General features: G+C 50.4%; 1 protein-coding gene across 50 annotated transcripts in view; it reads left to right on the forward strand.

The window, feature by feature from the left end:
* Window positions 1–18,075, forward strand: part of CACNA1C (calcium voltage-gated channel subunit alpha1 C) — a 709,163-nt gene that overhangs the window by 575,851 nt on the left and 115,237 nt on the right. For all 50 annotated transcript variants that reach the window (XM_074403341.1, XM_074403342.1, XM_074403338.1 and 47 more), the window contains 2 exons: window positions 3,024–3,184; window positions 4,156–4,381. In XM_074403341.1, the coding sequence (XP_074259442.1) occupies window positions 3,024–3,184; window positions 4,156–4,381 (387 nt within the window). The remainder of the gene's footprint in view (window positions 1–3,023; window positions 3,185–4,155; window positions 4,382–18,075) is intronic.

Consider the following 18,075-nt stretch of genomic DNA (forward strand, 5'->3'; position numbering starts at 1 on the left):
TTAATTTTTACTTCCCACATAGAAGTGACAACACGCACAATTTGTCTTTCTGTGCCTGTCTGGCTTATTTCACTCATTCTAATGGCCTCCAGTTCCATCCATGTTGTTGCAAATGACAGAATTTCATTCATTTGTATAGCTGAACAATATGAACGATATTCCATTGTGTACATGTTCCACATTTTCTTCATTGATCTGCTGATGGACACTTAACGTGGATTCCGTAGCTTGGCTATTGTAAATAGTGTTGCAGTGAACAGAGGAGTGCAGATATCTCTTCAGCATACGGATTGAAAACCACACTTTTGACCTGGTGGCCCACTGCCCTGTGTAGTGGATTTTCCTCCAAGTAGTAGGTAAGGGTCCCGTGTAAAGTGTGGCACTCACTGGAGATGGCCTTCAAGCCAGAGCAGAACCTTTAAAGGATTAAAGGGGATTAATCCTTTCTCCCCTCCCTGCTCTTTAGGCCGAAAACTAAGTTCTCCCTGCAGTCCTGAGGAAAGCATACCCTTCTTAGATCACGCTTCACTCTCCTGACCTCATCAAAGATTTAGCAAAGGCTTGGTAACAGGATTTTCTGCAGACCGTCGATAGAAAAATGAGGCAGTTTTAGGGGTGGGTGCAGGGATCCATAAAGCCCAGGTCCACATCCTAGAACCTCAGAACACTAGCTGTCCCTGGCATCTTGGAGTTTGGTGGTGTTTGGAGGGGCTTCTGCTCTGGAGGTAGAAGACTGAGGCCAAGGACAGCACACACAGCACAGAGCTGTCCCTGCCCCCTGGGGCGCACCCGCGTGTGGTGCTGCTATGTGCTCGGCGGCTGGGAAGGAATAGGCCATTCACAGAGCAGCAGGCTTACCCAGATGGGGCCTGCTGCTCCACCACCAGCATAACCTGACCCAGGAGGTGACGTGGAGACTTGATGGTTGTCTCTGGCAGGAAGACTGGACAAAGAGACTCATACCATGGACTCTGATTTAGAATAGAGGCCCTCAGTTCAGCTTCCTCGTGCTAAAGTAGAGGGCCAGTTTTCACACCCAGACTTGGTATGCCACACACAAACACACTCACACTTGCACACCAGAAACAAAGTTTTATGTAAAATACATTTTTCCTTAGTGGTGACTTTAAAAAGCAGTTTCCTTATGATATGACATGCACTGTGATGTTTTCCACCCTATTCCTTTATTCAGTGCCAGTCATGACCTACTCAATAGATTTCATGACCCACTAATGGGCTGCAGTGTGAGGTTTGAAATCTCTGCCCCAAGGCAGATTCTGCATGCTTATTTAGAGGAATGTCTGTCTAGACTAGAAAGATTCATAGAAAGAAGATCATTTTATGGAAAAATACAGATATTCATGTACTTTGTCACCAGGATTCTACTTTGTTTCTCTTCCTGCCTTCATTACCCAAGCAGGAGCTGTCTCCAGTGCCTGGCGGGCCTGTGTACAAGCCCCGGAGGTGCCCCAAAGCTAAGCACCCCACGCTTCTCCCGGTTGACCCCCTCCCTGGAACTCCACTCCCCTCCTCTGTGCGCCCCGTCAAAGCACCCCAGCTGGAAATGTCAGCAGTCTCTTCCGCACGTGCCTCTCATCCTGCACATCCACCCCTCTCAAGGGCCTGTTGTTTCTGCCCCCAAAACCGCTGCCAGCTCTGTGGCATCTTTTCCATTAATAAATCTGTTACCCTCATCATCTCTAACCTGGAGAACAGGAATAGAATTCCTCATACTCTCCTTGGTCTAGAAGATGACAGAGGAGCTGTTTGTGTGGGGTCTTCCATCCAATCTGATCATGTCCTTTCCCTCTCCCCAAGCCCTCAGCATGGCCCCTGCGGTCTCCCCCACAGCACCTCTGCAGCTGTGGTTCCTCTCTCCCTGTGCAGTGCAGCCATTTATTAACCATGTCTTCTACTGAATTCAACTACATAGAGCTGTATATTTTCTCTGTATCAGGAAGATGAAAACGCCTCCACCGTAGAATCTTAAAATGTGTTTCTTTGGGATCATCTTAGCCAATGGCTCTCAACCCTATTACCCATCAAAACCACCTGGGGAGCCTTAAGAACACCCATGGTATTTTGGCGGGTATTTAAAAATAGCCCACAGAGAATCAGATTTAATTGGTTTGGTGTTGGGGCCTCAGGACCATTGGGGTTTTGGGGAGGGTTCCCTAGGTAATTCTGTGTGTAGCCAGGTTTGAGAATCACTGACAAAGGCCCCTAAACCAAGATACTGGGAGCATTCCATGGACCAGGGATGAGGTTTGAGGGGTCTGTGTGCTGCATGGGCTCACATGTAAAGGCGTGTGTAGGGGGATGTGCCCATTTTTCTGAAAGGCAGAATTAAAAACATTCACTAGATTCTGGAAAGATTCTATAACCCAGAAAAACAAAGAGCCTGTGCTCCAGGTGAACCCCTCCCACCATATGGATGCAGCACACAGAGTCAGGGCCAAGAGGCTGGGCAGAACACCACGCCTGGCTCTGCCCACTGTGATATCGGCCGAGGTACTCAGCCTCCCAGCCCTTAGTTTTCTCCTCCACAAAAAATCAGGATAATGCATGCTTTGCAGAGTTATTGAAAGAATTGGAGAGAAGGTGTGAGAGTGCCTGATATGGTACTGGGCCCCTCCACCACTGTTGGTAATAGTGCTCTAATTGCTTGCAACACCATTTCTAAGAATGCCACTTTTCAAAAAAAAAAAACTTATATTTGTTGAGCACCTTCAACTTCAGTGCAGCCAGATGCATTATAAGGTATTTGATTCATCCCCACAACAGCCCCATGAGGTTTGCCCTCTTCCTGTTTCACAGATGGGAGGATTGAAGGAGTTCAGGGGCATCCCAAGGTGGCAGGGCCTGGCTAACTGGGTGAGAAGCTGGGCTTCTTGCCACCAGGTCAGGCTGCTGTAGCAAGGCCAGGTCAGTGACGGGTGAGAAGAGCCAAGGTGCTGCATCCTGGGTTCGAGGAAACCTGAATTCACAGCCAGCCCCACCTTCGTTCCTTGTCCCCTTTCCAGCCGCTACTGGCGCCGATGGAATCGGTTCTGCAGAAGAAAGTGCCGTGCTGCAGTCAAGTCTAATGTCTTCTACTGGCTGGTGATATTCCTGGTGTTCCTCAACACGCTCACCATTGCCTCTGAGCACTACAACCAGCCCCACTGGCTCACAGAAGTCCAAGGTGAGCAGCGGCCCCAGCTCTGTCCTGGTTTCCTCCTGGTAATTCAGCCCCAAGGCCCAGGGAGGGCATCACCACAGGCAGAAGGTGGATGGGAAAGCAGCTAATGGTCAGGTGCTGTGCTGGAGACATCAAGGGGCCGGCAGCTCCAAAGCCCCACCATAAAATACACTACCTTGTTAGAAACAGTCACGACCACCCTGACTGGGCCCACAGCATTGGCCTGTCACAGTCACTGCCAGGCCTGGGTGACAAGGACAGGAGCTGCAGCTTCTGTGCCTATCTCAGACCCCTGGCTACCAACTTCCCAGCATGGATTTTAAATACCTGGGAGAGGCCTTCCTGCAACCCTGAGATGGCCTTAACCAGAACAGTGAGGATGGAATGAGCAAAAAGGCAGGGAAGAGCATAGGGCCTGAGCACAAGGGCCCATCTTCAATGGGTCGTTCATGTTCATCACCCTTCTTTGGGCCGCTAGACGAGGGTCCCGCTAGCCAGGCCTCAGCATCACTGCTGAACAGTCGAGAACCAGCCCCATCCTCCACAGCTGCTTTCCAGAGTCCTGGGAGCCAGGGGCTCTAGTGGTGGAGAAGTCAGACTCAGACAGTGTGGCTCCAGCTGTTGGCGCTTGGCCTGCACAGATTACCCACCACTTTGAACCTCCTTTCTCATCTCTGAAAATGGGCGTGATGAAGATGGTGCCATCCGCACAGGCCTGCCTTGAGAAGTAGAGATTATGTATGCCGAGCCCATGGTGTACGGAAGGTGCTCAGTAAATGTCTGTTATGATTGTGACGAGAGAGCTCTTTCCCGTTGGCTTGGCCGTAACTGTTCTGTTCCGGCCAAGGTGGATGGGAGAGGTGTCATGGGGAATCTTTCTTCCTATGGAGATAATGACTGTATTTCCTTTCCCTGCCTCCCTCTCTGTTCTTCTTGGTCCTGCTCGGATGTCATCCCTCTCCTGGGCCTGCCAGACACGGCCAACAAGGCCCTGCTGGCCCTGTTCACGGCAGAGATGCTCCTGAAGATGTACAGCCTGGGCCTGCAAGCCTACTTCGTGTCCCTCTTCAACCGCTTTGACTGCTTCGTTGTGTGCGGCGGCATCCTGGAGACCATCCTGGTGGAGACCAAGATCATGTCCCCACTGGGCATCTCTGTGCTCAGATGCGTCCGGCTGCTGAGGATATTCAAGATCACAAGGTACTGGGCTCCTCCTCTCCCTTTGGAGAGGAGACTCAAGGAGAAGTTCTTCCAGAGGGCAAGGGAGGTGGCAAGGCCTCGGTGGGAGGGGAGCTGTTCTCCCTCAAAGGGTCTTTCTGAAGCTCACATGCAATGGGGGGAGTTTGTGTTCATTTAGATGTCACATCGTTTGGAAATGTCTCTGGCTGCTAATACCAGAGACTCAGCTCAGTCGTGTAAGCAAGCTAGGGACTTATTCAGCCACAGGAAAAAAGTGCAGAGGCAGGTAGCCAACGTGCCTTCAAGAAAAGAATCAGGGACCCAGTCTCTTCTCCTGTGCTTCACCAGCCTTGGTGCTGGTTCCTCCCCAGGGTCATAAGATAGCTTCTGGAGACTGAGCCATCACATTCAAATTGGAGGTGGGAAGTAGAGAAAGGGGCAAAAGGGCTGACCACCCCGTCCGAGTCAGCCTCTCTACTCCCAGAAGTCACTCCCAGACACCCATGAGGACTGCTGTTGTCAACAAAACTGAAAATCATAAGGGTTGGCAATGGCATGGAGAAACGGGAACCCTTGTACGCTATGGTTGGGAATGTAAAATGGTGCAGCCACTGTGGGGAATGGCGTGGCAATTCCTAAAAACATGAACAACAGAATTACCCTATATGCCATCAATTCCTCTTTGGGTATATGCCCAAAGGTATTAAAAGTAGGATCTCAAAGAGATATTTGCATACCCAAGCGCCTTAGACAGATGAATGTATTTTTAAAATGTGGTCTACACATACAGTGCAATATTATTCAGTCTTAAAAAGGAAGGAAATCCTGACACATGCTACAAAGTGGATGAAACTTAAGGACATTATGCTGAGTGAAATAAGCCAGTCACAGAAAGACAAATACTGTATGATTCCATTTATACATGGTTCTTAGAGTAGCAGATTCACAGAGACAGAGAGCAGAATGGAGGCCACCCAGGGCTGGAGGGAGGGAGCAGTGGGGAGTTAGTGTGTAATGGGTGCAGAGCTTCAGTTCTGCAAGGTGAAAAGCGTTCTGGAGATGGAGGCTGGTGGTGGTTTCTCAAGCGCGTGAATGTATTTAGCACCACTGAACTCTGCACTAAAAAAAAATGGTGAAGATGGTAAATTTTTATGTTATGTGTATTTTAACACAATGAAACAAACTGGAAGAAATCGTCCAGAAATCTCACCAAGGGCTTCTGTTCTTGGCCACCTGAGCCATTAGAGAGGCTAAGAAATGCAGTCTTCTAGCGGGGTAAGTGCTGCTGAAATGTGATCAAGATCCACTCACTGTAGAGGGCTGTGGATACTGCACAGCAGATGGCGTTCACCTGCCAACATGCTCACCCCTCCGTGTGTCAGTCCAGCGCCCACCCAAAGCGGGCCGTCTCCCTCCCTGTCTAGGCCAAGCAGTGACTCTCATGACAAGGACAGGGCTTGGGGGGGACAAGGACAGCATGACCCACTGGGAGTGGTGGAATCAATTTATTAGATCACAGCCATCATTTTAAAACAGCTCTATTGAAATATAATTCATGTCCCATATATTTTCCCCTTACAATGTATAATTTAATTGTTTCTTATATTCACAGTGTTAGGCAACCATCACCGTATTCTACTCGTAGAACTTTTTCATCACCCGGGAAGGAAACTCCATGCCCACTCCACATGTCCCCCATCTTCCCTCCCAGCAACCAAATTCACTTTATGTCTCCATAGACTTGCCTATTTTGGACCATTCATACGAGAAGATCTCGTAATATGTGGTTTTGTGATGGCCTCTCTGACTTAATATAATGTTTTCAAGGGCCATCCGTGTTGTAGCATACATCAGTACTTGGTTTTCTTTTGTGCTGAATAATATTCCATTGTAGGGGATGTACTACATTTTTTTCATTTATCAGTGATGGACATTTGGTTGTTACTATCTTTTGGCTCCTATGAATAATGCTTCTGTGAACATTCATGTTCAGGTCTTTCTATAGATGTAGGTTTTTGTTTTTCTTGGATACATCCCTAGGAGTGGAATTTCTAGATTATTTGGCAACAGTATGTTTAAGATTTTGAGGAACTGTCAAACTGTTTTCCAAAGAGACTAGACCATCTTACATCTCCACCAGCAACATATAAGGGTTCCAAATTTCTTCACATTCTCACAGCCATCATTTTTAAAGAAAGAATGAAATAGAAAAACATCAGAGGATCTCAAGCAAACATAAACATCGTTTCATTAAAAATTGAGATATAGGCTGGGCACAGTGGCTCATCCCTGTAATCCCAGCACTTTGGGAGACCCAGGCAGGCAGATCATGAGTTCAGGAGATCAAGACCAGCCTGATTAACATGGTGACACCCTGTCTCTACTAAAAATAAAAAAACTAGCCGGGCGTGGTGGTGCGCACCTGTAATCCCAGCTACTCAGGAGGCTGAGGCAGGAGAATCGCTGGAACCCAGGAGGCAGAAGTTGCAGTGAGCTGAGATGGTGCCACTACACTCCAGTCTGGGCAACAGAGTGAGATTTTATCTCAAAAAAAAAAATTGAGATATAGACCTGACTTGCAATATAATATATATTTCTTAATGTGCATTATGGCCAAACTTAGAAGACATACAGGAAACACTGGAAGGAACTTTCAATCTGTGCCCCTCAAGGTTCAAGTCCCCTGTCCTTAAAAATCTGTTTGGGGAGCTCCAAAATCTCTGCTTTGGGGAATTTTGGATAACAGTTACACTAAAACCATCAGTTGGATTGTGATGGGTACAAAGGGGTGGAGGTTGGTGTCTTCTGTTCAGGATCTGGAGCTGATGGCACCTTGCTCAGAGCATACTTCTGAACTTGGCTAAGTGAGGCCTGCAAAGTGTCCCCTAGCTATTGCTCTTCTCGTCACAGTTCCCTTGGCAGCCCCCCCGTGCATGGTCACATGGTGATGTGGATGGTCCAGGGAGGTAGGCATTGAAAGTGTTTCATTTAGTGCACAGGAAGCACTCAATAAGCAGAAGCTTTTATTATGAATCTAATTATTATGACTGCTATGATTAGGGGAAGGAAGAAGGATAAGAGAGCTAATAGTGACCTACATATTCACATACTCTTATTCTTACTTATTTACCCACCTCATATGTACTGGGTGTTGAGCTGGAAGAGATGGAAAAATAGAAGCATGAGGCATATGGCATGAACTAAACCCAGGAGAAATGTATAGGCTGGCTGAGGGAGATGGAGTTTGTGCACATGGAGAGATTAAAAGAAAATCTAAGACCAGAATATGACGAGCTGACGAAGTGTGGTGGGTGCGGGAATCACCTGCTGCGAGAAACCGGGAGCCGGAGACAGTTCCTAGAGAAGGTCGAATCTCAGAGGAGCGACTTAATGTATACACGCAATTAAAATCCAGACATTTAATGCTCCTAAGCAGCAACCTTCTTTCCCTCTCTGACCTCATCCAAAAAGAGTTATTCCCAGGTGTCCTGAATATGTTGGCATTACAGAAAGTCCTTGGTTTACAGTAAAGGTGGTAGAAATCCTTGTAACAGCAATGATTGCCATGCACCAGTGCTTAGTCTGTGCCAGACAGGGTGAGCCAGAGGCCTGCAAATGTTAGCTTGAGTAATCCAACTACCTACAGGAGGCTGCTACTATCATTATTCCATTTTGCAGATGAGAAAACTGAGTCTTAGAGAGTTGTCAGTTGCCCAAGGTTGAAAAACTGCTCAGAGGTTAACACTGGGATTAAAAGACGAGGCAGGTCTGTCGGTCCGACTTGAGGTTGGTGCTGTGCTCCTAACCTGCTGTGCACGGCAGAGCTGAGAGCTGAACTGTCTTCTTGCCTAGGTCCCTGAGACGGGACTTAAAGAATCTTTATGACCTGCTTCTTGTTGTTAAATAATTGCTGATTCTATTTGTTCCTCCTGGGGTCTGGTAAAAGCTATTTTTAACTTGGAGTTCTGAATGCCTGCTAAATAATTCTGAGAAATCTCTATTTTGGTTGTTGAGTTTATATATATATATATATATTTCTATAGAAAAGAAATCTTGCTGCTATATATTGTTATGACATCTTGAAAAGATATAACATTCATTCTATTTTTAATCACCAATTTATTTCTAATCTGAAGATATTGCCAAGAAACCATTTTTCAAAATCTATCTTAATCAGAGAGCTTCCTGCAGTCCCTCCACAAGAAAGAGTAGTAGTATTTTCAGATCTCTGTGAAGTCTATAAGCAGAAAAAATGCATTGTCTAATTGAAAGTGACTTTGGCAAAGGCCATGACCTTCCCATTGTCAAGTCTCCAAACCCTCTGGGGGCTTTCAGAAAAGAACAAAGAGACTAACTAGGTCCAGAATCCCGTAAGGCTGTCCCCAGACCTAGCCTTCGAACTGGCTGACAGTGACCAAGAAAAATGCCTAAAGGATGGGCCGAAGCGGACATTGTGGTCCCTTCAGCTGAACCTTGAAACGGCTCATCTCTGCCTGGTCCTGCCATCGGACAGTGCATGCCTCCCGCTTCTTGGAAAATACTTTGCAATGTCTTGCTGCTACTCACATGAAGAAGTTTCTTCTTTTTTTTTTTTTTTTTTCTTTTTTCTTTTTTGACAATGTAGTCTCAACCAGTGATTGCAATTCTTAAACTTAGCTGAACCCACAAAGGAGCTCATGAATAAGCTCATCTCTAGAGATTTTTGGCCAGCACTCCTGGAGAGTCCATGCTAGTGGTCCCATGATCTCACTTGAAGAACCACTGGCCTAATTTCCTACTGCTGTTCTTGGTCTACTTTGGTTGTCTTGAAATACTGCCCTTCATATGTGATTGGAAAACTTGATTATTATTATGCCTCTCCTCCTCCCGACTCTTCCTCCTCCTCCTCCTCCTCCCTCTTCCCTTCCTCCTTCTCTTCCTCTTCCTCTTCTCCCCTCCTCCTCCTCCTCCCTCTCCTCCTCCTCCCTCCTCCTCCTCCTCCTCCTCCCCTCCTCCTCCTCCTCCGCTCCTCCTCCTCCTCCTCCTCCCCTCCTCCTCCTCCTCCCCTCCTCCTCCTCCTCCCCTCCTCCTCCTCCTCCCCTCCTCCTCCTCCTCCCCTCCTCCCCTCCTCCTCCTCCTCCCCTCCTCCTCCTCCTCCCCTCCTCCCCTCCTCCTCCTCCTCCCCTCCTCCTCCTCCCCTCCTCCTCCTCCTCCCCTCCTCCTCCTCCTCCCCTCCTCCCCCTCCTCCTCCTTCTCCCCTCTCCCCTCCTCCCTCCTCCTCTCTCCCTCCTCCTCCCTCCCCTCCTCCCCTCCTCCTCCTCCTCCCCTCCTCCTCCTCCTCCCCTCTCCTCCTCCTCCCCTCCTCCCCTCCTCCTCCTTCTCCCTCCTCCCTCCCTCCCCTCCTCTCTCCCCCTCCCCTCCTCCCTCCCCTCCCTCCCCTCCTCCTCCTCCTCCCCTCCTCCTCCTCCTCCCCTCCTCCTCCTCCTCCCCTCCCTCCTCCTCCTTCTCCCCTCCTCCCTCCTCCTCCCCTCCTCCCCTCCTCCTCCTCCTCCCCTCCTCCTCCTCCTCCCTCCCCTCCTCCTCCTCCTCCTCCCCTCCTCCTCCTCCTCCCTCCTCCCTCCTCCTCCTCCTCCCCTCCTCCTCCTCCTCCCCTCCTTCCTCCTCCTCCTTCCTCCCCTCCTCCCCTCCTCCCCTCCTCCTCCTTCTCCTCCTCCCTCCCCTCCTCCTCCCTCCCCTCCTCCTCCCCTCCCCTCCTCCTCCCCTCCTCCTCCTCCTCCCCTCCTCCTCCCCTCCTCCTCCCCTCCTCCTCCTCCCCCTCCTCCTCCTCCCCTCCTCCTCCTCCCCTCCCCTCCTCCTCCTCCTCCCTCCTCCCTCCTCCTCCTCCTCCCCTCCTCCTCCTTCTCCCCTCCTCCCCTCCTCCTCCTCCTCCCCTCCTCCCCTCCTCCTCCTTCTCCCCTCCTCCTCCTCCTCCCCTCCTCCTCCCCTCCTCCTCCCCTCCTCCTCCTCCTCCCCTCCTCCTCCTCCTCCCCTCCCTCCCTCCTCCTCCTCCTCCTCCCTCCTCCTCCTCCTCCCTCCTCCCCTCCTCCTCCTCCCCTCCTCCCTCCTCCTCCTCCTCCTCCTCCCCTCCTCCTCCTCCTTCTCCCCTCCTCCCCTCCTCCTCCTTCTCCCCTCCTCCTCCTCCTCCCCTCCTCCTACCCTCCTCCTCCTCCTCCCCTCCTCCTCCTCCTCCCCTCCTCCCCCCTCCTCCCTCCTCCTCCCCTCCTCCTCCTCCTCCTCGTCCTCCTCCCCTCCTCCTCCTCCTCCCCTCCTCCTCCTCCTCCCCTCCTCCCCTCCTCCTCCTCCTCCTCCCCTCCTCCTCCTCCTCCTCCCTCCTCCCCTCCTCCTCCTCCCCTCCTCCTCCTCCTCCCTCCTCCTCCTCCCCTCCTCCTCCTCCTTCTCTCCTCCTCCCCTCCTCCTCCTCCTTCTCCCCTCCTCCCCTCCTCCTCCTCCTCCCCTCCTCCCTCCTCCCCTCCTCCCCTCCTCCCCTCCTCCTCCTCCTCCCCTCCTCCCCTCCTCCTCCTCCCCTCCTCCTCCCCTCCTCCCCTCCTCCCCTCCTCCTCCTTCTCCCCTCCTCCCCTCCTCCCCTCCTCCTCCTTCTCCCCTCCTCCCCTCCTCCTCCTCCTCCCCTCCTCCTCCTCCTCCCCTCCTCCTCCTCCTCCCCTCCTCCTCCTCCTCCCTCCTCCTCCCCTCCTCCTCCCCTCCTCCTCCTCCTCCCCTCCTCCTCCTCCTTCTCTCCTCCCTTCTTCCTCCTCTTCCTCTTCTTCTTCCTCCTCCTCCTCCTTTCTTTTTCTTTCATTCTTTTTTCTTCAAGAAGGATCTCACTCTGTCACCTAGGCTGGAGTGTGGTAGCATAATCTTAGCTCACTGTAGCGTCCAACTCCTGGGCTCAAGTGATACTCCTGCCTCACCCCAGCCTGCCAAGTAACTGGGACTCTAAGTGCCATGTCTGGCTAATATTTTTTATTTTTTGTAGAGATGAGGTCTCACTACATTGCCCAGGCTGGTCTGGAACTCCTGGCCTTAAGCAATCCTCCCACTAGGCTGACCTCTTGTCCAGCAAAAAAAAACTTGATTCTTACATCTCCACTGTCTTCATACTGTAGTCTAATTCTGTCAAGATGGTACTTTGGATAGTTTTTGACTGAGAAAACACATCAAGGTAAGAGCTACTATGAATTCGGCAGAGGGTTTAAATTTAAATTCCTGTACATCTGTGTATGTTGAAAAGTGGTAATGTGAATGCAAGACAGGCTGTTTATTCAGAGTAGTATAATGCTTGGTGTACACATGGACTCCTGGATCCTTTTCTAGAATTCTAGAATTCCAGCTGCTCTTCCCTCACCCAGGGCCCATTGCCTAAGAGTCAGGAACAGGGATCTAAATGAATGGCTGTCCACCCTGAGGTCATGACATGCTGGTACATCCAGAGCAGCTGGACTGTGTATAGCAAGTAATTTATGACTGAGAGCTAAAATTCCAAAGTGTGTGAATAGTTTCCTTAAAAAAAAATCAAATAAGTTAATATTGTCCTTGTAACATAACAGCATCACTCTTTGTCACTTGCATTCCAAAATGCTTCTATGAATGGGTGAGATCGGGATGGACTTACAGCTCATCCAGGACGCCTTAAGGGAGCAGATGTCTTTGATATGTCATTAGGAGGAAAATGAATTCTTTACATACTTATATTTTTTGTGTTTCATCAAAATCTGAGAATACCATAGGGAGTATGCAACATCTATGAATATCACTTATCTTGTTGTTTTAAGAAAAAAAAAAAAAAAGGCCGACTGTATGAGTCTGTAAGAAAATTACTTAATAGAAAAGACTGAGAAAGACAAGATCCCTGCCCACTGCGAACAGTGGGACATGCACACATGGCCAGAATCTTTGTCATCTTTGAGTGAATGCCCCAGAATGGTGGGCCTTCCAGCCTCATGACAGAGTGGGTTCTTCCACCTGTGGCGCTCGGTGCTGCCCGGATTCAATGTCCAGTTTGTCTATTCTTTGTCAGCCCAGTCTGACATATTCCACAGAGTGGGAGAAGGGCTTCAGACAGATACAGTCCGGATGCGATACTAGTTCACTAACTGCTTCTCGGTTTTTACACAGCTAGTTTTCAAATGCAGTGAGGCCCCTCTAGCCCCTGCTGTTTTCCCTCTCACGCCTTCAACCCTTCATTTCTCCTGCTGCTCCTCCCCTGAAGCTCCCTTCCCAGGCTTTGAGATGACAGCTGGGGCTGATTGAGCACAGACAGATTGACTCATGAATCTTGGCCACATATGGGCCCCCACGGAGCCCCAGGTGAGAGCCTTTAGCACATCCTCCAGGCTTGAAATAGCTCCATGTCCCTACCAGCATCTGGCCTTAAGCAGCAGATCCATCCCCACACCTTCCCGGCTCTCCCATCACCTTCTAGCCCCCACTCTTCTCAGACCCCCTGTAGCCTCTGAGCTCATTGAGGGCCATTATGAAAGAGGTATCTTTGGCAGATACCAGTTCCCGCTCAGGGCTCTGTGCCAAAGGCCGCTCAGACTCCAGAGCCTGCAGTCTGGCTGTCACCACAACGGGTAGTTCTCCTCTGGAATGGGAACGTACTGGTGTCACCCACTGGGGGAAAGATTAAGAAGATGCAGGTGAAGATGATTCCCTATAGCTAACACAGCTGTGGTTGGAAGGGCCAACTAGGTGACACTGAGTAGCCTGTGGCTCCGAAGCTCAGAGGAGCACACTGCTAAGGCCATCCCCAGGTTCAGGCCAGACCACCTTGCCTACTTAACCAATTACACTCCCCATGCAGGTCCCGTTCTCAATGTCACCAAGACATCTGCTGCAAAGGAAGACAAGACCTTCGAACTCGTTAACCAAATCAGGCCTTGACACAAAAGTGAAAACATGAAATGGCCTTCCCAGCCTGCCAGAATGAATGGGAGCAGGGGCAGGGACCACTAGAAACTGAATCAGTAGGTGAGGCTAGGCTGTCCCAGACCAAAATACTCTAGAATTCTGCATGACTCTCCAGCCCAGCATGTACAGTTCCGCCTCTGGGCATACTAATCCCTCCCAGGGCTATCGTGTCGTTTGTCTGTTTGTTTTTTGAGATGAAGTCTTGCACTGTCGCCGGAGCTGGAGTGCAATGGCGCGATCTCGGCTCACTGCAACCTCCGCCTCCCAATTCATGCAATTCTCCTGCCTCGGCCTCCCAAGTAGCTGGGATTACAGGTGCACGCCACCATACACAGCTAAGTTTTTGTATTTTTAGAAGATATGGGGTTTCACTGTGTTGGCCAGACTGGTCTCGAACTTCTGACTTCATGATCCACACACCTCAGCCTCCCAAAGTGCTGGGATTACAGGTGTGAGCCACTGGGCCCAACCCCTGGGTCTATTGTGTTTTAAGGGATCAGGGCTCAACTTGACAGTAGCTCTGCTCTGAGGACACCCACTGCTTTGCTTGCTGGATAGATGGATTCTACCTGCTTCCCCCATGTGGCCTCAGCTGACTCTCACTCCTCCTCACTCCATTGCCTCCCACAAAGCCCCAGCCACACAAACACACCGCAGGAGATTGCTTTAGAAATGCTCTTTTAACAATACATCACTTGCCACCAAAACTAAGAATTTTTTTTACCCTTCAGGATGAGAACATTTAAGGGCAGGTATCAAACTCAGTTATGACCTTCTCTGGAATACAGAGAGAAGAGGGTGGAACATTTGCAGAGCATCTGAAGTGGGAGGTACTGTTATTTTGAAGATCACTTATTAATGCAAGCTCAATGTTCTGCTCTATACCTAGAATAAAGGTAAAGGAGCGGCCCTGCGCTCTTTGAAGCAAAAGGTTCATGAGATGAAAGTTCCAGTTTAAGGAAGGCTCAGGTTACTTTATATTATAGAAAAGGAGGAAGAATTCCACAGAGCCCCAAACCCAGAGACAGACTTAGAGAAGGGGAAACAAATAGAGATAAAAGGATTTCTGAACCGATGGTTGTAACTGACCTCAGGAGAGGCAGAGGGAAAAGGTAACAGAAGTGACATGATAGTGAGCAAGTGAGAGGGCTTAGAGGGAGGCTGGGAGTAGGAAGATAGAGGGAAGGAGAGAATTTAGGTGGCAGAGAACTTGATGTGTTGAAAAACCCTGATGAGCCATACTTTAAAGAGAAAACAGTGAGCCAGGTGGGTCCAATGGGGATGCGATGGGCAAGGACTCGCAGTTTGGAGAGAATGATTCCAGCAGCTGGAGAATAGGAAAGGAAAGTTGATGCCAAGGATGGCAATGCAGGCAGATTGCTGGGGGGTGGTCTAGAGCTGGACACCTGCACCCGGGTGCGATAGAGCCCGCAGTACTGACTGTGAGCTTGTGCACCTGTGGCCGTGTGGGCACTGCTCTGATGAGAGGGTGCTGCATTTTCTGCTTCTCCATGAGGTCTGTGACCAAAAGACATTGGATTGCTTTGCTCTGCTGCTGCTCGCTTCTCTCCCAAGCTCTTGCCTTGTTGGCATGCGAGTGTGTGTATTTCATATCAATGAGGAACAAAGCTTCAGTTGACTGTGAGTGTGCCATTAACCCTTCTAGTTTACCACCAGTGAATCTTACAAAAAAAAGAGCATGATTCTAGGATAGGAGGCCATCATCCAATCTTCTGGCCATAGATGTGGGAGCCATCAGACCCCATTAAGAGGAGGGAGTGTGAAGACCTGCGGGACTGCCAGCTGCTTTCTTTAAATGGCGTTTCATGTCACCCCACCCGCCTCAAAGGCTGCCACCTGGACACCTCCAAATCTCATCCATATCAGTGATAGTACAGCCCCCACCCTGAGCCTGCTATCAGCCAAGGCCTGCCAGGCTCTGGAATTCAGCCCTCCTCCAAGTCCCATCAGCGTTCTTGGCCACATCATCATTTCAGCACTTCCTCTGTCTCATCTCCTAGGCAAGCACATAAAACATCCCCGGTAATTTGCACATTAGGGATGGAAGCCTTCTGCTCGGCAAGCCGAGCACCCCTCACGATGCCAGCACCCAGGCAGCAGCCTGCCCTCTTTATCCTGCCACAAAGGAAAAGAAAGGAGAGGTGGCAGTCCTGCTTCAGGCCCAACTCCTTCTTTGTCCTGCTGAATGGGAAGCAACAGTAGGCTGAACAAACAGCACGAACAACGCTGTCTCTGTCTGTCTGAGCCATGTCTTAACTATGTTGCTGGTACCCAGGACAGTGTCTTTTCCCCCAGGCGTTTTTCATGTCGACGGTAGGCTGGTGCCAATCCATCTTTTAAACAGAGGCTGACCTGTACCCTCAAACCTGGGACCATTGAATTTGAGAATGTGAGTTCTTCCCCAAAGGTGACACATATTCACAGTGATCTGGAAATCCTACCCCTAAGTGTTACTCAAGCCATAGCAACCCTGTTTTCTGTTTGTTTTTGTTTTTGTTTTTGTTGTTGAGATGGAGTCTCACTCTGTAGCCCAGGCTGGAGTGCAATGGCGCGATCTCGGCTCAGTGCAACCTCCGCCTCCCTGGTCCTGGTTCAAGCAATTCTCCTACTTCAGCCTCCCACATAGCTGGGATTACAGGCATGAGCCACCTTGCCCAGCTAGTTTTTGTATTTTTTAGTAGAGACGGGGTTTCATTTGGCCAGTCTGGTCTTGATCTCCTGACCTCATGATCTGCCCGCCTCAGCCTCCCAAAGTGCTGGGATTATAGGCGTGAACCTCTGCACCCGGCCTGCAACTCTGTTTACTGTAGGACAAATTGATACATATTAGTTTGATGCATGGTCTGGCAATGGAACAGTCAGGAATCTCAGAAAATCCCTCCCCATGGATGTAGGGAAGCTATGGGCCTAGGAAGGCTGTGGGAGCAGGGGCAGACAGCCACTTCTCACTGTTGGGCAAAGTGTGTTCAACTTCAGTGCACACACACACACACACACACACACACACATACACAGAAGCAACTGTGCAACTCCCTTGTCTTTCCCTCTAGGAAGTACAGATGTGTCATACACATAGTCAGGTTCATTCATTCACTGAACAAAATATTCGCTAATCACCTGCTTTGTGCCAGGCACTGTTCTAGACTCTAAGAATATAAATATAACAGATGGGTTCCCTCTCCCACGGCCTCACATGCTGGCAAGGGCAAATAGACAATAAGCAAAGACATAATTATCCATCTATAGAGTGTGATGAGGGCTAGAGCATCGGCCAGGGGAGATGTGAGCCGAGGTCTGAGGGAGCTGAAGGGGTGAGCCCCACCGACATCTGCAGAAGAGCCGGTGGACGGCAGCATGGCCTTGGCCAGGCAGGAGCAGTGTGGGAGCTGGAGAAAGAGTGAGGGGGGCCCAAGGGAGGGGAATGCAGCTGGTTGGTCACTGGGCCTCTGGGGCCAGAATCTGCAGCCTCTGCCAGGCCTTTGGGAGGCCTCTGGCTTTGACCCAGAGGAGAAGGGGAGGTGATTGAAGAGCTTAAGCAAGACTGAGGCTTCGTGGGCCTCGCCCCATAGCAACACCCACTGCTGCTGCAGCCTGGAGAGCCGCTGCCCAGAGCGAGGGTCCAAGCAGTGGGGATGAGGAGGTGGTGGGAAGTCGCCAAAGTCAGGGCTCACTCTTGAAGATGGCGCAGAAGGATTTGCTGATGTGGAGTGTGGGAGAGCCAGGAAGATGACTCCAAGGACTTTGCCTTGAGCCAAAAGCAATGGTTCTCATTTACTTGAGATGGGGAAGGTGACGGGTGGGAATCAAGAGTTCTGTCAGAGCACAAACCCCGGTATGGTGCAGCTCAGACTTTCCCAGACACCCCAGGGGTTGAGGGAGGCAGGGTCAGCAGGGAGAGTGGGCAGAGGGCGCTCCTCCAGGCACAGCTCCGTGCCCACACCCACATCCTTGCCTTCGTGCTGGCAGGACCACGCCACCCTCGCTCTAGGAGGTCCCTGCCAGTTTTCATGCTCCATCTCCCACTTCTCAGGAGCATTCGCCCCTCCTAGAGACTCAATCTGTTCCTGGCCCACAGGCTCCTCCTCCCTGGAGCCCCAGGCATGCCAAGGGGCTCCCTGGTCAGGAGGGCCCTCCCCACCTCACTCTCCCTCTCTGCCCCTCATCTGGTGCCTCCCTCAGACTTTCTTGCGACGGCGCCTGGCCCTCACCCTCTGCAACCAGAGCATGCTTGTCAGGCTGCAGTTGGTCACCATGACTGTTGGACATACCTGAGTTATTTCCTGCATGCCTCTTTACTTCATGAAAATAAAGGCTCCGACTTTCCATGGCCATTAAGGCTTTTCCAGAATCTTCCATGGTGGCTGAGCGCACAGAGGATCTCTAGGGGATTTGTGACTTCAGGGTACATGCAAACACTCCTCTCTCAGATACAGCTGGAAATTCTCATTATAAATATGCTCCAAAGCTGCTGGTTCCCAACCCTAGAGTATTGGCAAGTATTGGACTGGCTACGTGAGGATTACCCCAGCCCCAGAGTCAGAGATTAGGGTTTCCTGGTGCCAGGGAGAGACCTGAAAATCAGGATTTAGGAAATGCTAACACACCCTCACTGTCATTTTTGTTGTTGCTGCTGCTGTTGTTTTATTATTTTTATTTATTTATTTATTTTTTAGGACAGGGTCTTACTCTGTCACCCAGGATGAAGTGCAGTGGTGCACTCATAGCTCACTGCAGCCTCGAACTCCTGGGCTCAAGTGACCTCCCATCTC

The sequence above is a fragment of the Saimiri boliviensis genome, chromosome 7 (assembly GCF_048565385.1).
Source record: "Saimiri boliviensis isolate mSaiBol1 chromosome 7, mSaiBol1.pri, whole genome shotgun sequence".
In the NCBI taxonomy this organism is placed as follows: Eukaryota; Metazoa; Chordata; class Mammalia; order Primates; family Cebidae; genus Saimiri; species Saimiri boliviensis.